The sequence below is a fragment of the Lampris incognitus genome, chromosome 6, assembly GCF_029633865.1.
Source record: "Lampris incognitus isolate fLamInc1 chromosome 6, fLamInc1.hap2, whole genome shotgun sequence".
In the NCBI taxonomy this organism is placed as follows: Eukaryota; Metazoa; Chordata; class Actinopteri; order Lampriformes; family Lampridae; genus Lampris; species Lampris incognitus.
The window spans coordinates 49,054,100-49,078,335 of record NC_079216.1 but is presented as its reverse complement, the minus strand read 5'-3'; the positions used below and the strand labels follow the sequence as shown (position 1 = coordinate 49,078,335).

General features: G+C 43.8%; 2 protein-coding genes across 2 annotated transcripts; both read left to right on the top strand.

Annotated features, from left to right (window-relative positions):
* Positions 1 to 4,986: 4,986 nt before the first annotated feature.
* On the top strand, positions 4,987 to 9,630 carry edc3 (enhancer of mRNA decapping 3 homolog (S. cerevisiae)). The gene is made up of 7 exons (XM_056282027.1): positions 4,987 to 5,115; positions 5,381 to 5,545; positions 5,710 to 5,936; positions 6,041 to 6,388; positions 6,490 to 6,643; positions 6,765 to 6,982; positions 7,178 to 9,630. The coding sequence occupies exons 2-7, from the start codon at positions 5,382 to 5,384 to the stop codon at positions 7,510 to 7,512; spliced, it is 1,446 nt and encodes a 481-aa protein (XP_056138002.1). The 5' UTR covers positions 4,987 to 5,115; position 5,381; the 3' UTR covers positions 7,513 to 9,630.
* Positions 9,631 to 20,956: 11,326 nt separating this feature from the next.
* On the top strand, positions 20,957 to 24,224 carry adal (adenosine deaminase-like). Its single transcript, XM_056281252.1, has 10 exons — positions 20,957 to 21,105; positions 21,214 to 21,344; positions 21,491 to 21,551; positions 21,655 to 21,742; positions 21,835 to 21,916; positions 21,998 to 22,124; positions 22,328 to 22,408; positions 22,485 to 22,623; positions 22,722 to 22,822; positions 22,936 to 24,224. The coding sequence occupies exons 1-10, from the start codon at positions 21,061 to 21,063 to the stop codon at positions 23,125 to 23,127; spliced, it is 1,047 nt and encodes a 348-aa protein (XP_056137227.1). The 5' UTR covers positions 20,957 to 21,060; the 3' UTR covers positions 23,128 to 24,224.
* The last annotated feature ends 12 nt before the right edge of the window (positions 24,225 to 24,236 follow it).

The window sequence follows — 24,236 nt, the reverse complement described above, 5'->3', positions numbered from 1 at the left end:
GCACGCACATGCACACGCACATGCACACGCACACACGCACACACACACACACACACACACACACACACACACACACACACACACACACACACACAGGGACAATTTAGTATGGCCGATTCACCTGACCTACATGTCTTTGGACTGTGGGAGGAAACCCACACAGACACAGGGAGAACATACAAACTCCACACAGAGAATGACCCGGTACGACCCCCCAAGGTTGGATTACCCTGGGGCTCGAACCCAGAACCTTCTTGCTGTGAGGTGACCAAGCTAACCACTGCGCCACCGTGCCGCACAGCTGCTGCATGTGGAATTAAAAAAAAAAATTTGGGGGGGGGGGTGTTTCCCCCTTTTTCTCCCCAATTGTATATGGCCAATTACCCCACTCTTCCAAGCTGTCCCGATCTCTGCTCAACCCCCTCTGCCGATCCGGGGAGGGCTGCAGGCTACCACATGCTTCCTCCGATACATGTGGAGTCACCAGCTGCTTCTTTTCACCTGACAGTGAGGAGTTTTGCCAGGGGGCCGTAGCGCGTTGGAGGATCACGCTATCCCCCCCCACCACTAAACAGGTGCCCCGACTGACCAAAGGAGGCACTAGTGCAGCGACCAGGACACAACCCCCACATGCGCCTTCCCACCCGCAGACACGGCCAATTGTTTCTGTAGGGACGCCTGACCAAGCCAGAGGTAACACAAGGATTCGAACCGCCGATCCCCATGTTGGTAGGCAATGGAATAGACTGCCACTTCACCCAGACGCCCCGTGGAATTAAATTTTAAGGAAAGGCGGACAATTTCCCTGAATGATCTGATTATGTTTTGGATGTAATTGGGTTGAGGCCATGGTCAAGTCCAAGAAAATGGTCAAAATAGTTTTTCGGCCTTGGCTTTGTCAAAAATGATCTGATTTACTTCAAAATGCCAACAAATTATTTGTCTCTATGTGTCCATAATATGTTCCAATCTGTTGCCGTAGTGAGAAATGCATTGTTTGGCAATGGCCAAAATTCAGGAGTGGGGTTTGTTGTGTCTGGCATCACTGGTTTCCAGGGTGTTAACCTATGCATTATTTTGGAAAGGTGGTGTAACTGTCCAATATAAATGTGAGCCTACAAAGTAAAAAAAACAAAAACAATCTCCATCATAAACAAAATGTTTGTACGTGTCTAACAACATGGAAGTAAAATGTACTGCTTTTGATATTCTGCACATTCAGAATTTGTCTATAGATTACAACACAGATTAGCACACTGGATTAAAGACAATATTTTACCCAGGATTGACTTTGCTTGACCCACTGGACTGCATACATTTGGAGACCAATTATCAAGCACAAACAGGTAATAACTAATGAATGTATTAAAATGTACGTCTCTATCTCAAAAATTATTAAATATGTTTCCCAGTAAATTTTTACCAATCTAAAGCATGTTGGTTAGTCAAAAAACTCAGTGAACTGTCTATTTCCTGAAACACCATGACTTCAATAGTCACACACACGCGCACACACACACACACATGCACGCACACGCACACACACCATGTGTTGTGCTGCATGAGGCTTAATCCCCTTGGTTGTGTGACATATTTTGTATTTCCATTTACGTGTGAGCTACACTGAGTACTTCACACACACCGTATAACTCATATGCACATCTGTGAGTCCACAACTGTGGGATTAACAGCCAACTGAATTTGAATTCTTTTGTTGTTTTTCTTTATGGTTTCATGAATGTAAAAAAGGGTGTGCATGACCACATCACTGTCTGAAATAAATTAGTCACGTTTTTGGCAGTTGTTTTTTTTTTTACCAATAAAATATTTGATTTTGCTACTAAATCGTCACATTCGTAACTACTTATGGTTGAAAAGGCATCTGGCAGGTGTCTTTTGCAAGAGAATAAATGCGAATTTAGTTGTTCTTATATGAAGCCTTGGTTAAAAAAAAACACCGCGTGAATCCTACATTGGTAAACTGAAAATACCAAGTCCTTCTATTAGGGGTAGTGTAGCGGTCTATTCCGTTGTCTACCAACACGAGGATCGGTGGTTCGAATCCCCGTGTTACCTCCGGCTTGGTCGGGCGTCCCCGTTGACATAACTGGCCGTGTCTGCGGGTAGGAAGCCGGATGTGGGTATGTGTCCTGGTCGATGCACTAGCGTCTCCTCTGGTTGGTCGGGGGGGGGGGGGGATTTGTCCACCCTTTAAAACAATACATTTCACATCAGTTAGTATAGTTATGGATGACCAGTTGTGGATATTTTGTTTGTAATGATGTCACAAATCATGTATCCTTCTCCTGTATACACACATTACTCCTGAGATTAAAGCCCCCAATCTCCTTCACACAACAAAAACCCCACCACACGTCCCATCTGGTCATTATGCTAATTCATATAAAGGTTATCTCTCAGTATATTCCCAGTTTTCCTCTTCAGATTGCAGGATATCACAATCATGGTGTGTGTCTGGCAGGCAAGACAATGGTTCCTATTAGCGTTCTTACTTTTTCTATCCTAACAGTGTGTTTAGCCATTTTAGACAAAGTAAACTTTAAAATGTTGAGCACCTTTTTAGTAAAACTTGAAATAAAACATTTGAAGCTTTATTTTTGATGGGCCACAATTGCCTATAGTTAAAACATTTTAAGGCCTTTGATTTAAAGAAGTCAAACTTGACTTTTTGATTTCCTGCAAAAAAACAAAAACAAAACTCTACTCTGTATAGATTTAAATGTTGGCTATATCAGGCCTTGCTTCAAATTGTTATAAAAATAACTGGTAATGAAGAGTCTTCCATACAAGTCAGTCCTGTATTGTAACTGTTGTCTATCTACCCCCTTGTTGATGAGATAGGATGTGCTCCAGCCACGCTTTTGACCAGAGCATGCCTCAGGCTCCAATCCGATTAATTTACCCAGTACAGAGCGAATGAGATTATAGTCACACTGTGTGTTAGACATGGAACAGAAATGGTTATGTAGCCTCTGACATCGCTCTACTAGTACACACTTTGATTAAGGCAGAAGCTGGGATTAGTGTTGCCTGTACATATGTCTGAAATGCATTACTAATGCCACAAGGACCACTGTTAATTTCTGAATGTGATCCAAGTGTTTTGTGGTGCTAGAATTCATGATGTGCAAAAGCTAATGCATCATTCAGCATATCTCTCGGCAAGAGGTCAGAAAGAGACAGTAGAGTGTTTTTCTACTAGTACGTTTGTAATGGCTTTCCATTTACACTTACAATTGTCAGGTGACTCCATCATGGCTCGTGAAAACATAGTATGTTTTCAATCTCGTCTCAATCTTCAATGACTTTATCGGGACCTGTGGCTGTCGATGGACAATTTGGCTGTTTTGGGGGATAAAATCTGTATAGCCTTTTTGCTGGGCCACCTCCTGACCCACTTTAACAGAAGTACTTTCAATCTAGTGGCTTCCAATGCAGAGCTCTTTCTAGAGGCTGTTTCTCCGTTCCCCCTCCTCCCTTTCTGGACAGTCTGGGTAATCTTTCTCCTGCCTTCTTCCTGCCTTACACTCCTTTCCCTCAGCAACTCCAGGGTGTTTTATATGAGAAAAAAAGGTTTGAGACCAAATGTGGTTGGCTGTACAATACATGACAGCTATGAATGTCTATGAGGGACATGGCTCTCATAGTTCTTGTTCTAATTTTCCCAAATAAATGAGAATAGTTTGTACTTTAATGATCTTTGACTTAGATGTGTGGCTATGCAAAGAACATCTTCCAGTCTGAGCAGCCACTGGTAAGTCATAAACCTTTCCCAGCTGTTCTCGCTCCTTATATAGGCTTGTAACTACAAATGTAGTAGTCCCCTATGAACCATTCATGTTGCCACTGATAAAATATAAAAATGAATAACACTTATTGGCATTCAGTGCTCATACCCGCCCAGTGACAATCCTCATGTGTATGTCATGCTTTAGATTAGCTGAAAAAGACACTTGCACTTATGTCCTCCTTGCTTTCAAGATATGGTTTCTCACCTTAACACTACATGAAAAATAAGACTTGTTTACAATATTCCTCATTATAAGCCCACCACATTCCAATTGTATAAATCCTTTTTGGTGATATTTTTATCATGTTTACCAAATACCTCAGGGTTTTGAGTTTCTGAACAGCCTGGTCTCTCTCCTGCTGCAGCTGACTGGCCTAATGTTTGCCCATAGACACCACAAAACACCAGAAAAGCACATGGCAAAAGAAGGAACATTGAAAATTAAACTTCATGATGTCTTTATGCATGCTCAATAATCCAGGTAGGAAAATCAAAGAAAATTGAATCAGTTCATCTGGACACAACATTTATTGACAGAAACGTTTCTTCACTCATTTAAGTGACCTCCTCAGTCTAAACTGACTGCAGGTATCCCCACCCTTATTACTGAAGACGAAGACGCCCAAACACTGCACCAGCCGAATAGTACATCTGTTGCCATTTGCAATGCTGTGATAGCAAACATTCCCAAATCCTCTGTGAGGAGTACACATGGCCATTGTAATTGCAGTTAATGGACACGCCCATATTTACATATGAAACAGATCGCTGGTTTCGGTCATTATGCCACTGTATTGTTTATAAGGGTGGGGATACCTGCAGTCATTTTAGACTGAAGAGGTCACTTAGATGAGTGATGAAATATATCTGTCAATAAAAGTTGTGTCCAGATGAACTGATTCAACTTTCTTTGATAAACTTCATGATGATTATCGTGTTAGTATAAATGTAACAAGCGGTCTGAAAGCTCAGTCAGTGACTACAATCAATAAGATCTCCTTATTAGTTTTGCCAGAGCAGACTCCTATCCTCTAGATTGGAGTCAGAAGTGAGGAGATCCGTGTGACATGAGATTATCCCCTGCCACACATTACTGCCTCCGACGACTACCGTGGCGGTAATGCACCACTAAGGATGCTGACTACCAATAAATACTGCCGAAGAAGAAGTAAGAGGGGGGGGCGCAGCAATATATGACGACATCCGAAGCTGAATAGCTAACGAAGCGTAAAATTCTTTCATTGGAATAAAATTGTCAATTTAGTCCTTGTGCGTGCTCCTGGAAAAGCATACATTACAGAAAGGTACCGTGCCCAGTTATTTACGCGAAAAGCATATATGACCCTTAAAATCAGACAGCAAATTAGCGTTACAGGCCTTAGCCATCGTTAGCATCGTAACTTAGCTTGTTAACGTCGATGGATTAACGTTGTTACTTACATTTGGCCCTGTTGTATAATTTAGCGCGGAGAATATGGCGTCATGACAACAGCACAATTGATAAATCGTCCCTTAAATTCTCGACGGGAAATTAGATTCCTCCCATGTTCTGTGATTTTTCATATACAGGATGGCTGCGGATTGGTTGGGCAGTTTGGTTTCTATAAACTGCGGTCCAACACTTGGAGTCTATCAAGGGGAAGTATCTTCTGTGGACCAGTCAAGCCAGACCATCTCCCTCAAGCAGCCTTTCCACAATGGTGTGAAGTGTCCTGTTCCTGAGGTTACTTTCAGGTAAAGTATAGGGTCAAAGCTTTGTATCATCGTTTATTTTCGATGTGGCCCATCGAAAATCAAACTTAAGACGTTTTATTACAAGTTTTTCTAAAAAAAAAAAGTGTTTAACGGTTTAAAGATTTGCTTTGTCTAAACTTGGGTTTGTCTGTTTTGTTTTCCAGTGCCATGGACATTAGAGAGCTGAAGATTTTGGACATCCGAAATGGCAATCCTGGAAATTGCTCTTCTGTGTCCACAAAAGGAAACAGTGCTCCAGTTGCAGTCCCAAGGGATGACCAAAGGGCCCAGGAGAGGCTAAACTCGCCACAGCACTATTCCAAAAGTTATGGAGACCGCCATCTGGATGTACCTGTTCAGCCTAAGGGGTTTCGTCGAAGGCACAACTCATGTAAATGTTGATTCACGGTACCAATTGCTGTTACTGTTAAGATTTTATGACTGTAAATAGTTTTGGTCAAGAAGAGCTTAAATGTTCTTTCATTGTCTTGTCAGGGTCATCCAGTAGTCGAGGGGCTAACCAGGTCACTCCCAAGAAAAATGGGGTAAAGAACGGCAGTAGCCAGATAAAGCACAGAGACGATGAATGTTTTGGTGATGGAGTGGATGATGGGTTGGATACAGACTTTGACTTTGAGGGCAACCTGGCTCTCTTTGACAAAGCAGCAGTTTTCTCAGAGATTGACACATCAGAGCGCCGTGGCAATGGTGCGAGGTCACGTGGGACGCCTCAAGAGCAGACTCCTTCACGATACCGTCATGATGAAAACATTCTGGAGGCCAAGCCCATTGTTTACAGGCAGATTGCTGTACCACAGCCTGGGGCCAAAGAATACTGCACTGGTAAGCATTTTGCATTGTTAGATCATGAACCAAGTAGTGTTGTGGGCATAAGAAGTGAAGAACAATATTATATTCCTATTTCCATCATGGATTCTGTATAGATTCCGGGCTTGTTGTACCCAGTATATCCTATGAACTACACAAGCGTCTGTTGTTGGCGGCTGAGCGTCACGGTCTGTCATTGGCACGGCGGCTAGAAATGACAGGTGTGTGTGCCAGTCAGATGGCACTAACACTGCTGGGTGGGCCCAACAGGTAAGCACATGCTTTGGATTGTATGTACAGAGCAAACTTAACAACAAAATACCCATTAATAAATTACGTAAAACAAAGAAAAGCTGTATTTTAATCATTTACTTTGTTGCACTCCTTACAGACTCACCCCTAAGAATGTGCATCAGCGTCCCACAGTGGCTCTGTTGTGTGGCCCTCATGTGCAGGGTGCTCAGGGCATCAGCTGTGGTCGTCATCTGGCCAATCATGAAGTGGAGGTCATCCTGTTTCTGCCAAATTTTGTTAAGATGCTTGACTCCGTCACCAGTGAACTCGCCCTCTTTAGCAAGACTGGGGGCAAGCAAGTGTCAAATATCAAAGGTAGACCTATACTGTGAACTTAATATTTGTTCTAGTCTAAATTATGAGCTATAGTGTAAAACAGGTGAAAGGCTTAAGTTATTTGTGATCCTGACATCCTTTCTTTTATTAAGGGCTTTAGTGGTTTTAGCACTGAACTGTTGGCACTGTCAAGTAAAAGTTTTAGAATTGATTAGTTTTCTTTTCATCCCACAGACCTTCCTGACACCCCAGTAGACCTCATCATTAACTGCCTAGATTGTCATGAAAACACATTCCTAATGGATCAGCCTTGGTACAGAGCAGCTGCAGACTGGGCCAACCAGAACCGAGCACCAGTGCTAAGCATAGACCCTCCAGTGAGTGGACAAGAGCAGGCAGTTGAGGCGAAGTGGTCCCTCTCTCTTTGCTTGCCCCTTCCCATGGCTGAAGGAGCTGGGAGGATTTACCTCTGTGACATAGGGGTTCCCTGCAAAGTGTTTCAGGAGGTTGGGATCAAATACCACTCTCCTTTTGGCTGCAAGTTTGTCATTCCCTTGCACTCTGCATAATGGAACTGACAAGAAACAAAATGGATCCAGTTTGGTTATTGGGGCCTTACATTTCAGACTTTCAACCATTTTACACCCTAGAGAACTTGCGTGCCCCCCCTCCCCATTTTAGGACCACTGATTTGTACGTCAGTTTTACAAAGGCTAACGGCCCATTGATTGGATAAAACACCATTACATATCGGTTACTTGTTTTTATTGAAAAAATGTCTTTATTTGGTCACTTTTTAAGTCACTTGAAGTAACTTAAACTAACAAGTTTAGTCAAGTAACTAACATAGCATAAGTAGACCTGATTTGTACAGAAATAATCTGACCCCAATTATTAACATTAAATGGAATAAAAATGTTCCTACAATTTGCAGTAACAAAGTGCTAAATCTTATCGATGTGTTACTGCATTGCAATCTGGCATGCACAATCAGTGAATCACCATATAGTACATGTGGATACTACGATATTTAGAGTTGTTCAGAAATGCAGTTTAAAATGTGTCCTTGCATCTTCTAATGGCTTTGCTTTTTATCTGCTATCCTCAACAACACTTAAGTTCACTTAGTACTTCCCATAAATATCAACCTTTGTATCTGCAGTGAATGAGGCTTTTTTGATATTTGTATATGCCAGGTTCAAAAACTGCACTAATATTGTTTTGGCAGCTATTGCAGTTTTTTTCTGAGCTCACTTTTTTTTTACCCAGTTTTGTGCTCTGTGGGTTGCGCATTCTCTAGGCTGATGTTTCATCAAACCTGACTTACTTCTTATTACTGAAAACAGTGGACTAAAATCTACATAATAACCTAACGGTGATACATTGATAACATGTCAATGTATCACTAAAGTCTAAAACAATGCAAATGCTTCTTCAGCTAAACCATTTAGGTTAGAGGAATAACTGCCTTTGTCATGGAAAATGTAATCAGAGCTAGTAATCGGAGTCAGTATCTAGCTTTTTCCAAAGGATAAATTCTTGTATCCTTAACATCTGTTGTGTGGAGGACCCTTTTTCATTAGGAGTGAGTCTTAATATACATAAATGATCTTAACACATGACACCCTGCTCTGAGCAATGGGCTTTGAACAAATATATCGTGTTGAGAAAACAAAATATTGTTCAGTTTTTTTTATTACCACCTCTCCCTTCTAACATTGTTGAGGTATGTATCCTTATGAATGTGACTATGATTGTTAGTGATCATATATTCAAACTGGTGGTGAGAGGAAATAATTAAGTAAAGTAGCCTTTTGATACCCTGACAGACGGTCTGAAGTTGTCTTTATGTGAGTCTGCTGTTTACATTTCAATCCATACAGGACCACAGTAGGTTGTTTGTTGGTTTGTGCAGAGAACTATGAAGCAATGATGCGCCAGTTGAGGCACAAGTTGAAACATGTTACGCTCATTGCCCACATTTTTTCTTTCTTTCTTTTTAAAAAAAAAATACAATCCATGATTTTATGGAGGCCTATGTAACCTTTTCCCCCCAAACAAAGTAATGTTATGGTGTCTCATTTGTTCATATTTGTCATACTTTTTTTGGCGTAATAACTCAAGAGGATTTGGATAATTTGCCATTTGACCTGTTATGTCCTCTGCATACATTTACCTACATCTAGTTCATGCAACTATGAAGTAGTTTTTGCAGACAAATCTGCTGGCTGCTGCTGTTTCAAAAATTCCTAATGTGATATGCATCTCAGTTGTCGACAGGTCTAAAGAACATGCTTGACAAGGTCCTGAACATGACTTGACAGGAAGTGGGTTTTTTTTTTTTCGTTGACTGCCATGTGTGTTTTTGCCCACCTTTTTCATTATTCTGCTACAATAGACACCCAGTTTTACAGGAGCCAATCAATGACAGTGAATTCCCTAACAAAATGTGAATAGTCAGGTGCCAATAAATTGACCTTGACTGGGCATATTGACGTGTCTGAAAGCACAATTAAAAAAAGAGATGATTGGTAACCAGAATTTATCAAATTTGTTAATGTGTAGAGTATAAAGTTATGGTCAGTATTGTCACTGGCAGTACAACCGTTTGTTCCCTCACCCATTTAAGAAAAGCACTGTGCTTCTTGTGCAGAGCATATGGAATGGCTCATTAAAAGTTTCTTGATCACAGGAATTCATTGTTAAATGTTTTTTTACCAGGGTGATTTTAGTTGTAACTTTTTGAATGTTTTATTTTTGTTCTAATTAGTTTTTCATTTCACTTAAATGTTATCAGTTGCTGGCCCTTTTTCTTAAAGTTTTAGTTTTTGGACACCAATTTCAATTTCACTTTAGTATTGTTTTAGTTTTTAAGAAAACCTTGCCTTGGCCTGCAGCAGGCCTCCCTTTAAGAAGCACCAATACTTGTGATATTCTGAGCCCATGCAAAAACGTCTCAACACGTTTAACATGAATGGCTTTTATTGACGCCAAACTAAAAATGCCCAAGAGCTTGTGGTCATCTCTTAATATAAAAAAAACGTCCTCCTTGCAGTTAGTGCCCAGAAGGAACGTTTCCTCGGCCAAGTGATCAACAGTAATCAGCACATTGCCATCTAGTGGCCATTGCGATTAGACAGCACAGAGGAAAGACACCCTGGGAACCAGATGAGTTCTCGTATGCTAACTATCTGCCAGAGCAAATGTAAAACGAGCTCGCAGATTCGTCTGGTTCCCAGGCTAGAGGAGAGATGCCCTGTGTGTAACCCCCTTGTTCTGGCTAAACTTTGAAGAAACCACACCAGTCTTCTGAATTCAGGGTAGTTGCTGCAGGCCCATTTATTTCTGGCACAACAAACAAAATAAACATATAGATGTTGAGGTCGTATGCTGTCAGCTCAACTCCAGCCCAACTCTGTCGCCATCATGTGAAGAAGGGCTGTTTTTCTATTGCTGATATACAAATACGTCATGAAAATAAAATACGATAATAATTGGTTCAACCAAAATAAAACTTGATCGTATAGTTAACAGTATTAATTTTCACTACTTAATATAAACTTTTTATATAATAGTGTGGTGATACACAATTGAGGGTAGCGTCACCAGGGGCTGCTACTCCTTTAAGGCAGACATTCAGAGTGCTGACGTAGGCTCTGCTTAGAGTTTCCGGGTGGAGCCATGTTTGTAGCAGCCTAGCGGTTAGCTGGTTGCCACGAGAGATTGTGCTGTATCGGTGTCGTTTTGTGTGGCGAGTAAACGTAATTGACTCGACTCGATCTCTCCTTCTCCTCATTCCTGCACTCCCACAATAGCATTCCCTGAACCCGTTTTGTATTATTATGAAATGAATATAATTGTATGTGCATCATAGAAAAATTATATTCAGCAAAACAACATACCTGATGTTGAACACCGATGAACACTGTCTGTCTTGAATGCCCTTATGCTGACGTCACTGCGGAGGAGGGGCGGGTGATTACTCTCTTTTCAATAAATAAACGGCCGGTTGCCCTTTTTGGCATTCCGGTGAGACCAGAGATCCAGTGGCTACCGTGTATCAGTTTGTCCCCGTTAATAGTGCTTTCTGCTAGCTATATGTTACCTACACAGTCCTGATGGCAGCTGCAACAGGATATGGGCCCAGGAGGGACGTGGGAACGCGTTGGAGCAGATTGTTTTTTGACGGGGACGAAAAGAAATATGAGTTGTGGGAAACGAAGTTTCTGGGACATTTGCGCCATCAAGGCTTGAAGGACTGCATCCTTTACGAGCCCGACACAACTCACGCGGATTATGACGAGGAGAGCGAGCAGAGCAGAAATGAGGAAGCGTTCGCTGAATTGATCCAATTTTTGGATGACACTAGTCTCTCTCTGATCATGAGGGAAGCGGCAGATGATGGCCGAAAGGCATTAAAATTGCTCCGAGAACACTACGCAGGTGAAGGAAAGCCTCGTGTGATAAGCTTGTACGTCGAATTAACCACGCTGCAGAAGGCAGCAAACGAGACTGTTGCTGACTATGTCATCAGAGCCGAAATGGCGATAACAGCGCTTAGAAACGCAGGCGAGATTCTGAGCGACGGGCTGCTAATCGCTATGCTATTGAAAGGACTTCCCGAGTCGTTTAAGCCATTTGCTGTTCATATCACCACCCAAGCTGATGACAACATGACTTGTTCCGAGTTCCGAGCTAAGATGAGAACACTGAGAAGCTGAACACGCAACCTGATGACGGAGTGATGAAGGTGACTGCTATTCCCGGGGCGGGCGGGAGAGCGAACGTTACCTGTTTTTCCTGCGGGGAGAGGGGTCACATTGCCCGGGCCTGTCAGCAAAACGACCAGGGGGGGCAGCGGCCCAGGCAGTAGTGCACTCTCTGCAGGAGCACAACACACTGCGACGCCGCATGCAGACGGGGGAGGAGGGATGACGTGAAGCGCGCCACCATACTTACCACCGACGAAGAGGAGCACGAGTTCGCATTCCGGGTCAGCGACGGACAGCGGGAGGGCTCCGAAGGTGGCCTGATGGTGGACACAGGAGTGACATCCCACATCATCACCGACCAACGCAAGTTTAAGAGCTTCGACTCAACGTTCCAGCCAGCGAAACACACCCTGGAGCTGGCTGACGGGACCAGGACAACGGGTGTTGCCACGAGAAGAGGAGACGCGGAGGTGATTCTGGAGGACACCAACGGCCGACGGGTGAAAGCGACGTTGAGGGGAGCGCTGCACATTCCCTTCTACCCACAGGACATCTTCTCCGTGAAGACAGCGACTGCAAACGGTGCCTCAGTGACCTTTCAACAAGGCAGAGGACCAGCTCGTCCATAAGGACGGTACCAGGTTCGACATTAGCGAGCGCAACAGGCTCTACTACCTGAACACCTACGACAATGGTGAGCATGAACTCGAGAATGATGAAAATGATGAATGTCATGCATGCTATGATGTACATACTTGGCACGAAATCCTTGGTCACTGCAATTATGATGATGTGTTAAAATTGGAAAGTGTCACTAAGGGAATGAGTGTTAAAGGCAAAACTGAGTGTAACTTGGTGCCATGTGAAATATGCATTCAAGGTAAATTTGCCCAAAGCAGAAATAGAGGCAGATGTAAAAGCTAAAGTCGCACTTGAACTGGTGCACACAGATTTAGCTGGCCCTATAGAGCCGACAGCCAAAGATGGATTCAAGTACATTTTGGGATTCACTGATGATTATTCAGGAGCAATGTTTACTTATTTTTTGAAATCCAAGAGCGACACAGTGAAGGGCACAGAAAAGTTCTTTGCTGACGTTGCACCTTATGGCAAAGTCAAATGTATCAGATCGGATAATGGTACAGAATTTATGTTGAGAGATTTTCAGTCACTGCTTAGCAAAAATGTCATTAGACACGAGACCTCGGCCCCTTACTCGCCTCATCAAAATGGGACATCCGAGAGAAGCTGGAGAACATTGCTTGAAATGTCTAGATGTATGTTGCTTGAGAGTGGCCTACCGAAAGAACTGTGGACATATGCAGTTCAGACTGCCGCGGTTATCCGTAACAGATGTTATAATGGGCGTGTAGGGCAGACTCCATACTACATGTTGACCGGGAAGAAGCCTGATCTTTCCAAAATGTATATTTTTGGCTCTGCGTGCCATGCATACAAACAAAATAAGAAAAAGCTTGATCCCCGATGTGAAAAGGGTATTTTTGTTGGTTATGACAAGAACAGTCCTGCATACTTGGTATACTATCCAGACACAGGGAAAGTGTTTAAGAACAGGTTGGTGAAGTTCAATACAAAGAGCGCTACTGAATGTCAGACTCAGACAGACCAGGAAACCAGTGAATGTGTTCTGCCTAGAAAGGGCGCTAAGACCCAATCACAAATCGAGATGACAAGTCAGAGTACACAAGATGTAGAGCAATGTGAGTCAGACACCAACATGAGTGGGGAAGGTAGTCGTCCAAGGAGAGACCAGAGACCTCCCCTGTATCTAGATGATTATGAGTGTGATGACCAGGTTTTAACCAGCATTGACTACTGTTACAGGGTTATTTGTGATGTACCCCAAACCCTGAAACAAGCCCTAGGCTCACCAGAGTCCTCACTATGGGCTAAAGCTATGCAGGATGAGATTAGTTCCCTGAAGGAAAATGACACTTTTACCCTAACAACATTGCCAGAAGGTAAACATGCAGTGGGGGGGCAGATGGGTTTACAGCGTTAAGGAAAACCCAGTTGAAACCACATATAAAGCAAGATATGTAGCTAAAGGCTATAGTCAAATTGAAGGGATAGACTATAGTGAGACCTTTTCCCCAACCGCTGATATGACCTCTGTACGCAGTTTAGTGCAGGTTGCTGCACAATATGGTTTGGAGCTGCACAAAATGGGAGGATAACTATTGAGTATTGCCCCACATCAGACATGGTTGCAGATATTTTGACTAAACCTGTAACTAAAGCTCTGCTTGACAAGTTTGTTTCTTTTGTTTTTGGTATGTAAGATGTTTTTTTTATTTTCTTTGCTAGATGTACCTGACAACTGCATACTGTAATCAGCCTAAGAGCAAGTGGGGGTGTTGAACACCGATGAACACTGTCTGTCTTGAATGCCCTTATGCTGACGTCACTGTGCAGAGGGGGGCGGGTGATTACTCTCTTTTCAATAAATAAACGGCCGGTTGCCCTTTTTGGCATTCCGGTGAGACCAGAGATCCGATGGCTACTGTAATGATCTGTGCCCTCTGGCTATGTTAACTTATAACATTAATAAAGCAAGGACGACTTCTCTCGTGCTGGGTGTTTATTCACCGACCGGATTCCCACTGACGTTGTTACGTACATCACGTGACTTTGTTGTGGCGCTACGGAAAGCCGTAAGGGACATTAGCAAATCCAATATTACTAGCAAATATTACATCTCCCTTTTTCTGAAAAGTGCTGCTTTCTCTGCAGAGATACAGACCACGTTGAGCGCGTTTATAAGCGAATACAATCTTAATAAGAAAGAATATGAAAGTGGAACTCTTATATAACTGGACTGCAACAAAGTAGTGTAAAACATTTCCTTCACTGTCTAAATGTGACACCGTAATAACATTTCATCTCTTTTTTTTTCATTTCATTACTGGTAACTGCAAACAGCAAGTAGGTACACAAGGTAAGTGAACGCTGTAAATATTTCTTTTCAAAACATAGCAGGTATAGTACAGGTTGGTGTAAAATTCTCTCTTTTTTTAACATTCATAAGTCAAGGATTTGTCTTGGTTTGATCGTGCGACCTGACCTCGTGGTGTAACCAGGCTGTGTGTCTGGTTGTCGCTGATTGTTCGTGTCTGGAGGTTCAGCATGCTCTTGCTGATGGGCTTGTGTGTTGTTGTTAGCGCTGGTAACAGTCTGCTGTGAAGTGTGTGTGTGTGTGTAGTGTGAGTGTTCACTCTGCTTTGTCGCAGGTGTTGACGGTTGCGTTGGTAGATCTGACCTTCTTTGGTTTGGATGTGGTAGCTCCTGTCTGTGTTCGCTGGTCTTTCCACAGTTGCAGGTCTCCAGGATCCATCCTCCTGCCGGAAGCGGATTGGTGTGCCTGCGGGCAGGTGGGGCAGAGGTTTGGCTGTTCGGTTGTAGTATGCCTGCTGGCGCTGTTGACATACCTCTCTCCTTTTGTGAACATCCTCCTGACTGGCGATCTGTGGCTGCAGGTGTTTTGCTGTTGATGGGAGAATGGACCGCAGCCTCCGACTCATCAGTAGCTCTGCCGGTGATTTCAGGTTGTCCACCGGTGTGTTGCGATACTCCAGTAAGCTCATGTAGGGGTCTTTGTTCTCAGCTTTGGCTTTGTCCAGGATGCGTTTGGCCGTCTGGACAGTCTTCTCGGAGAGTCCGTTGCTCTGTGGGTAGTGGGGGCTTGTGGTGGTGTGTGATGAGATTCTTCATCTCTTGGAACGCCTTGTCGTGGACTGCATCCCCCACAAACTCACTGTCCTGTTTCAGAAGCTGTCTGAGGGGTGAGTTTATCTGTGAGAGGTGTGGAGCGAATCTGGCGAGGTAGTTGATCATGCCGAGGACTGTCTCCAGCTCTGCTTTGTTCTGTGGGGGTTGCATGTCCTTGACCGCCTTCACCTTGTGTGGGTCTGGTTTGATGCCTTCGTGTGAGAGCGTGTGGCCGAAGTAGCGTACCTTGGACACGCATATGTGACACTTGTCGGGGTTGAGCCTCACCCCTCGCTCCCTTGTGCGCTTCAGCATCGCTCTGAGACGCTGGTCATGTTCCTCTTTAGTCTTGCCGAACACTAGTATGTCGTCCACTATGGCCGTCACACCGTCCAATCCTTCATATGTTTCATCCACGCGTCTCTGGAACTCGTCTTGAGCGGACACGATTCAGAATGGCACTCTGAGGAAACGATACCTGCCAAACACTGTGTTAAATGTCGTCAACATTGAGGATTCAGTGCTCAGTTTGATGGCCCAATAGCCTGACCGCGCGTCTAACACGCTAAAGTACTCAGCTCCAGCGAGCTTAGTGGTGGCGTCCTCCAGCGTGGGGTGGGGGTAGTGAGGCCGTTGTATCACTTTGTTAAGAGCTCTGGGGTCTAAACACACTCTAAGTTTGCCTGTCTTTGGCTTCTCAACAATGACGAGTGCGTTCACCCATTCTGTGGGTTCAACCTTACAGATTATGCCGCCTTTCTCCATGCTGTCAAGCTCGTCCCTCAGTTTGCTGCGTAGGGCGATGGGGATTCTGCGTGGCGGGCAGACGACCGGCGTTGCATCTGGTGTGACGCGGAAGGTGCACTCGCCTGGGAACTCTCCTATTCCCTGGAAAACATCTGCATACTCATCCTTTATGCTCTGTGATGTGACATTGTTTTCCTCGCTCACAGCCATCACTATTTTTACCAAGTTTAGGTCACGGCATGTTTTCATTGCCATGACTGGTGGGGCGTTTGTGTCAATGACGTAAAAGTCCAGCATCATTGCATTGTCTCTGTACTTACATTTGAGTTTGCATGTGCCTTTCACGCTCAGCGCGCCTCCTCCATATTCAGTGAGTCTGTGTATTGCTGGTTTCAGTGTCACATTTTTGAACAGCGCCCGGAACAGGTTGGTGGGAATAGTATTGGCCTGTGCCCCAGTGTCTAATTTGAACTTTACCTTCTGTGGAGGTGTGCCAATTCCAACCTCTACGTAAGCCTGCTCGTTGCTTTTTCCGTTGTTCTCTATTGAGATGCAGTCTATGTACAGCTCTGTCTGTTCTGCCACAGCGGTGCTCTCCACTGTAATGTTGTCGAAGTACAGTTCTTCCTGCTCTCTGTCAGTGGTGTACTCTTCTGGGTTCTCTCCGACGGCATGTACTGTGCCGCGGTAGTACTTTGTCTGTCCCTGGGAGCTAGACTTGCATACTTTAGCAAAATGATTGAGCTTCTTGCATTTAATGCATTGTTTACCCTTAGCTGGGCAAGTGGCTTTAGCGCCGTGTAGCCCTCCACAATAGCTACACGCCCTAGCGGCGGTGCTAACGTTACCTTCCCTTTGTCTGAAGTTAGCGTTAGCTGCTTTGGGTGCGTTCGGTTTGTAAGTCTTTCTGCCTATTGCGTGCACCGTTTCATGTGTGCTGCCCTGGCCCATAAACTTTAGCTGTTGCTTTGCTAGCTCGTGTGAGCGGGCTACATCTATGGCTTTTTCTAGCGTTAGCTCAGCTCCCTGGCTAAGTAGCTTTTCTCTCACTCTGGGTGAGTTGGTGGCAAACACGATGCGGTCCCTGACCATCTCGTCGGCATTTGGGTAGCCACAGTGTTTGACTAGGAGCTTTAGCTCAGTTACAAATTGTTCGAAGGATTCACTCTCTCCCTGCATCTTGTCATGAAATTTATATCTGGCATAAATCGGGTTTGCTTTGGGGGTGATGTACTCAGTGTACTTATCGTAGTACGTTTCTAGCTTCTTGGCTTGTTCTCCGCTGAGTGTCCAAGTGTTGTGCACATCGCGCCCTTTTTCCCCTATCCAGAGCAGGAGGTAGCTGCATTTCTCCTCTTCGTTCTTCCCGCGCAGGGGGCCCTTGAACATTAGCTCCGTTGTTTGTCGAAATCGTCTCCATGCTTCAGGTAAGTTCGCCGATTCCCAGTCCATCCGTGGAGCTGGAACGCCGTACGAATCCATATTGGGTATTTAAACTCCGCTACTCTGACACCATGTAATGATCTGTGTCCTCTGGCTATGTTAACTTATAACATTAATAAAGCAAGGACGACTTCTCTCGTGCTGGGTGTTTATTCACCGACCGGATGCCCACTGACGTTGTTACGTACATCACGTGACTTTGTTGTGGCGCTACGGAAAGCCGTAAGGGACATTAGCAAATCAAATATTACTAGCAAATATTACAGCTACCATGTATCAGTTTGTCCCCGTTAATAGTGCTTTCTGCTAGCTATATGTTACCTACACAGTCCTGATGGCAGCTGCAACACCTGACAAAAACAAAACAAACATAGATGTTGTGGTCGTATTGTTTAAGCTCAACTCCAGCCCTATTCAATAAGAAATGTTAGCTAGCGGAGAACAATAGCAGCCACTACACGCCTCATTAACTCGAGTGAATGTTTCATCTATTGTTGACATATGAAATAAATGTGCTCTCAGTTGCAGAAGTAAATCTATATTTTTGTATTAACACAGGAAAACTTAATGAGTTCGTGCGGGTACTGTATGATGGACAATGATAACAGCCAATGAAATGTGCTGACATTGACATGTGGTCTGTGCGTATATAATAGTGTGTATGTCAGTAAAGTTTCTCTTTCTACGTTGATCCCGGTAAGATCAGAACTGACGCCCCACTGTGTATTTATTCCTCCGTAAAGTTAACATTTATTTCGGTCTAGCACTGGGTATACACGCCAGAATCGCTGAACAATTCAACTATGACAACAGGTTATGGGCCCAGAGTTACACAGAGACAGTTATCAAGCGATTTGCCACCGAGAGAAATATCGCAACGTACCACGTGTCGTTAGCATGCTAGCACCATGAGTAGAGGGGTCGCCGAGTCAAATAGCAGGGGCGAAAGACCCAGGATGGAAATATCGAGTAGCCGTGGGTCTCGACTAGTCTTTGACGGAGATGAAAAGAAGTATGAACTGTGGGCAACGAAATTTTTGGGCCATTGTTGAGGTGTTTTTCTTCAGCGGATTATACTTTGCGTACTTACAAATAAACAGACTTGTTTTCAACAACGATGGTGAATTTATTTTCTTTCTTCACAATGCATTTGCATTCACTTTTATACAGAGCTCACATTATATGTGACCACCACGCATTTTTTTTGTGATCTCTTGCACACACTGTACAAGCGCACACTAGACTGCGTGATTACGTCGCCGCCGAACCTACGGTGGCTCATAAGGTACAAACAGTACAATATACAAAACACCCGTAAGGGAAATTCGCACCACAGAGTACACCGTTTTTATACATGTTAACAATGTGTTAGTTTGGATATATGTGTTAGATATAAGTGTTAGTGGCGGCGCGGTGATTAGCGCGGTCGCCTCACAGCAAAAAGGTTCTGGGTTCGAGCCCCGGGGTAGTCCAACCTTGGTGGGTCATCCCAGGTCGTCCTCTGTGAGGAGTTTGCATGTTCTTCCCGTGTCTGCGTGGGTTTCCTCCGGGGGCACCGGTTTCCCCCCACAGTCCAAAGATATGTAAGTCAGGTGAATTGGCCATACTAAATTGTCCCTAGGCATGAGTGTGTGTGTGTGTGTGTGTGTGTGTGTGTGTGTGTGTGTGTGTGTGTGTGTGTGAGAGAGAGAGAGATAGCCTGGCGGCCTGTCCAGGGTGTCTCCTCACCTGCTGCCCAATGACTGCTGGAATAGGCTCCAGCATCCCTGAGAGCAGGATAAACAGTTAAGATAACAGGTGGATGGATCTTTTATAGACCACAGGTCAACACAACATCGTCCTCTACATCTGTATAAGAGCACATACACATAACCTTGGCCCAGCTAATATGTTAACACATCCAATGGGGCACTTTATGTATATCAAATAGTGGAGTGGTGCTGGAATACAGTTGGAAGAGCAGACAGTTAAAATATAAAAATATAACATCTAATAAATGTCACATGTGTATAATCTAATGGGAGGGGGAATAATAAAGACACTGATTTACTTATAATTGCAAAGTAGATATTTTTTTCTTTGTCTACAACTGGTGGCCAATTAATTTCTACTGTTCAAGGTATCAGGCTTGCATATCAGGCTTGCAAATAATACATTTCTATGCCACGTATTATAATAATAATAATATTGTAACGATCACGAAGGAATAGGCTCGGTAGCCCTTGACTAACCCGTTAGTCGAGCGGTTAGTGATGTCTCCCGTGGTGCGGGAGCCACGGGTTCGCGTCCCGGCTGCGGCGGTTCCTGCAGTTGTCCCCCCCCCCCCGAGTTTGCTACATCGGTGTCAGAAGTGGGATACGCGCTTCCCGAAAGAGGAGGGATGGTAGTGTAACGTGCATGGATAAGTAGACACGTTAGCTAATGGATTGGACCCTTTAGTGGAGCGGTTAGCAATATATCTCGCAGTGCGGGAAATACGGGTTCGCGCTGCGGCAGTTCCTGTTGTTGTCCCCGGAATTGCTACAACCAGTCGACTAAAGGGTCCGACCCGTTAGCTAAGGGCTACCGAGCCTGTTCAGCCGTGATCCTTACAATATTAAACTTTATTTGTATAGCAGCTTTCATACAAAAATGCAGCTCAAAGTGCTTCACATTAAATACAAGAGAAACCGTAAAACTCAGCAAAAATACAGATAAAATAATGTAAACTACTAATAAGACACGTTAGCCCCTAGCTAACGGGTCTGACCCTTTAGCCGAGCGGTTAGTGATGTCGCCTTGTGGTGCAGTACACCCCGTATCGAATCCCGCACCGGGCAAGAAAATAACCGGTTACATTGGTGGCAGCGGTGGGATCCGGAAGTGTGCAGATCCTCAGAAGTGTCTTCGGAGCGCGGGAATAACAAAGCGTGAGGGCGCGCTTCCGGGGAGGGTGACGATTGTAAACTACTAATAAGACATGTTAGTCCCTAGCTAACGGGCTATTGCCCGGTGCGGGATTCGATACGGGAAGTACTGCACCACAAGGCGTCGTCACTAATCGCTCGGCTAAAGGGCCAGACCCGTTAGCTAGGGACTAACGTGTCTTATTAGTAGTTTACAATAAGTTAAAAATAAAGCACAGACCTAAGCAACAAAAAAAACCCAACAAAAAACAAAAACAAAATAAGGCAAGAAATAAAACCACGGTGTAATTAAAAGTGTAATTAATTAAAAGCAAGAGCATAAATATTTACATCTTTTGCTGTTAATGGACGTTAATAGACGTCTAAATCCCCTTTCCAAAGGAGTTTGTTGTAGTTAGCCTTGTCTTTGACACAGGAAAGTTTGCTAGCGGAACTGTTGTTGAACAACCCATTTTTAAGAGGGATTTATTGCCTTGGCGCACATGGCAGTGTTGTGGGAAATCCCACCGAAAACAAAGTTGACAATACGTGTGTCACTCGCGGCCTGAGAGGTTGACTAAATGCTTTGATTTCGTTAAAAATGGACAACGATGTTGATAAGTTTTATCGGGAGCTGCCAAAAGTGGTAAGTTGGCAAATCGACGGAGAGAAGAAGAAGAAAAAAGTCGTAGTAATGTCAAGAGTATCGAGGTTGTATTTAAATTAATGTCAGCAAAATTCGGATTTTCTGTAGGAGCTTCATGCCCATCTCAATGGATCTGTCAGCTTCCAAACTATGGAAAAGCTCATTGCCCGCAAGAAACACCTCGGTATTGAACGCAGTATGACTGCTATTCGAAACGACCAGAGGAGGACGTTAGACGAGTACGTATTTGCACCTTTCATTCGGTTAATGTTAATTAACTACGCGGGCAGCTGTGCCATTTGGAGCAAAGGTGTGTTGTTTGCCTCCTTTCCCCTTGCGTAACCATGCGAACAAAGCAGTTACAACTCGTCGTGCATCTCTGCAGGTGTTTTCAGGTGTTCAAGGTTATTCATCAGCTGGTTGATACGGAGGAGGATATTTTGATGGTAAGCATTACGAAAGTCTACAAAAGCTGGAACGTGCCGCTTCTTATCTCTTTTTCTGTCGATGTTTGGCACATAACGATAGGCGCCCCTGTTTTACTTCTAGGTGGCTAAGGATGTTATAAGGGAGTTTGCAGATGACGGTGTCAGGTATTTGGAACTGAGAAGTACACCAAGAGAGGAGAAAAACACAGGCAAGACACTGCAAAATGAATCTTAATTTTGAGCCATGATGTAACTCCATCTTTGAAGTTTATCACAATTAAAACTTATTTGTAACTATTAGGACTGACAAAAACGAAGTATGTTGAAACAATCCTTGAAGCCATCCAACAGTGTAAAAACGAGGGAGTGGACATTGATGTCAGGTAAATGGAAAGTATAATTTCGTAGCGACTTCTGATATGAACACTGTGAAATTATATTTAAAACTGCCAAATGTTTTCAAGGTTCCTTGTGGCTGTAGATCGCAGGAATGGGACAGAAGTTGCCATTGAGACTGTGAAGCTGGCTGAGGAGTTCATGCTCACCACTGATGGTTTGGTGGTTGGTGTGGATCTAAGTGGTGATCCAACGGTTAGTTAGGCAATTGGAACAAAACACTTCTTTGGCTTGAAAGCAATGTAAAGGCAAGATGTGTATAAATCCATGCTTTCAAAACACTACTTTTGGAAATTATAAACTTTTTGAGGAATTATTGAGGTTGGCAAGTCATTTTGGGGGGCCGTAATTGGATCACGTTGCTATCCACCATGTATTAACTGAGTTTTTGTTTCAAGGTGGGACATGGGAGAGATCTATTTCCTGCCCTGGAGAAGGCCAAAAATGGGGGACTGAAGCTGGCGCTGCACCTCTCTGAAGTATGATCATAATATTTTTACATTAGCTGTGCCTACGCAATTGTAGGTTGCAAAAATATTGTAATTAATGTTTCAGGTCCCATCTCAGCTGGAGGAATCAGAGTTGTTGTTGAACCTTCCGCCAGATAGGATCGGTCATGGAACCTTTTTGCATCCTGAAGTGGGAGGCTCTCAAATTCTTGTTGACAAAGTGGTGAAAAACAACATCCCACTGGGTAGGAGTAGAACGAAAATGGTACACACCTCTGTTGGCACCAAAAATGTTAGCCTGTTTAACCTGTTCCTTGATTTCCAAGTCATCTTTTTCTTGCAGAACTGTGTTTAACATCTAACGTTGTGGGTCAAACAGTGCCATGTTATTCCAAACACCACTTCCAGTACTGGTACCATTTGGGACACCCAAGTGTTATTTGTGTAAGTCTCATGTCAGTGCAATTGTCCTGTACATCAGTATTCTCTTAAGGGTTAACAAAATTTTTTTTTTAATTCAGCTTTGTACAACTCAACATTTAACCTTTGTGTTACAGACTGATGATAAGGGAGTCTTCTGTACAGACTTGTCTCATGAATATCAGCTGGCAGCTTCCACATTTGGTCTCAGTCATGAAGCCATATGGAAACTTTCTCAGGAGGCTATAGACTGTACCTTTGCACCGGAGACCCTCAAACAGCAGCTGAAGCAGAAGTGGAACGAATTAAGACCTCACGTGTGCCAATAACGTTAATTGGGGCACAAAGCCAATTACATACATTTTATAATAAATTTCTCATTGGGGAAAATTTATAACTGAAAAGTACGGTTTCTTCTGAAACATTTTAAGCAACACAAAGACTACTCCCAACTTTGTACATGCTTTGAATAATTTATATAAAATACAAGAATCGGGAGTCAACAACCAACATGTTGCATGTAATGTGAAGACATAAAAAAAGATGCATATACAGTCCCTCTGGTGATTCCTTCTTACAGTCAAGTCCATTCATTCCTTGTAGTACCCCAGGTGTATATAGACAACAAACTGGACTGGACTAAACACTGATGCCCTCTACAAGAAGGGACAGAGCCATCTCTAACTTTTGAGGAGGCTGAGGTCCTTCAACATCTGCCAGACAATGCTTAAGACGTGGTACGAGTCTGGTGGCCAGTGCTCTCCTGTTTGCTGTTGTGTGTTGGGGCAACAGGTTGAGGGTAGCAGATGCAAACAGGCTCAATAAACTGATCCGCAAGGCCGGTGACATCGTGGGGGTAGAGCTGGACTCTGGCAGCGGTTTCTGAGAGGAGGATGCTGTTGAAGTTATGTGCCATCATGGACAATGTCTCCCACCCACTTCATGACATGCGGGTCGGGCACAGGAGTACTTTTACTGATAAGACTCATTCTGCTGAAAGGCACTACAGAGTGCCACAAGAGGTAATTCCTGCCTGTGGCCATCAAACTTTACAACAACTCCTCCCTCAGAGTGTCAGACACTGAGTCAATAGTCATTAGACAGGCCCTTCGACTTATTTTACCCTGTTGGGTGTTTGTTTGTGCCGTTTGTTTCGTGCTGCAGTGTAGGTAAAGTGTTGTATGCTGGAGCATGGTGCACATATGTTTTATATATTTTGTTCTTGTTTCTGTTTCTTATTTTATCTTCTATTTCTCTCTGTTTTTGTTGTTTCTATTTTCTTGTTGGTTTTTCTTGCTAGAATGTGTGTCTGTAATGGGATACAACTTACCATTGGGGATGAATAAAGTATTTCTGATTCTGAGAGATGCTCAGACTCCTTAAACGGGCAGGCCAAACTGCCACTGCTGTATAATCAGTCTCATTACTGCAGTGGTGA

What these genes read in the sequence shown, in the direction of transcription:
- edc3 (XM_056282027.1), top strand. Translation starts at nt 5,382, where the DNA reads ATGGCTGCGGATTGGTTGGGCAGTTTGGTTTCTATAAACTGCGGTCCA. An exon ending in TCGTCGAAGGCACAACTCAT is followed by an intron (nt 5,937 to 6,040) that starts GTAAATGTTGAT and finishes TTGTCTTGTCAG; the next exon opens with GGTCATCCAGTAGTCGAGGG. An exon ending in GGCCAAAGAATACTGCACTG is followed by an intron (nt 6,389 to 6,489) that starts GTAAGCATTTTG and finishes GATTCTGTATAG; the next exon opens with ATTCCGGGCTTGTTGTACCC.
- adal (XM_056281252.1), top strand. Translation starts at nt 21,061, where the DNA reads ATGGACAACGATGTTGATAAGTTTTATCGGGAGCTGCCAAAAGTG. An exon ending in CGGAGGAGGATATTTTGATG is followed by an intron (nt 21,552 to 21,654) that starts GTAAGCATTACG and finishes TTTTACTTCTAG; the next exon opens with GTGGCTAAGGATGTTATAAG. An exon ending in ATCTAAGTGGTGATCCAACG is followed by an intron (nt 22,125 to 22,327) that starts GTTAGTTAGGCA and finishes TTTTGTTTCAAG; the next exon opens with GTGGGACATGGGAGAGATCT.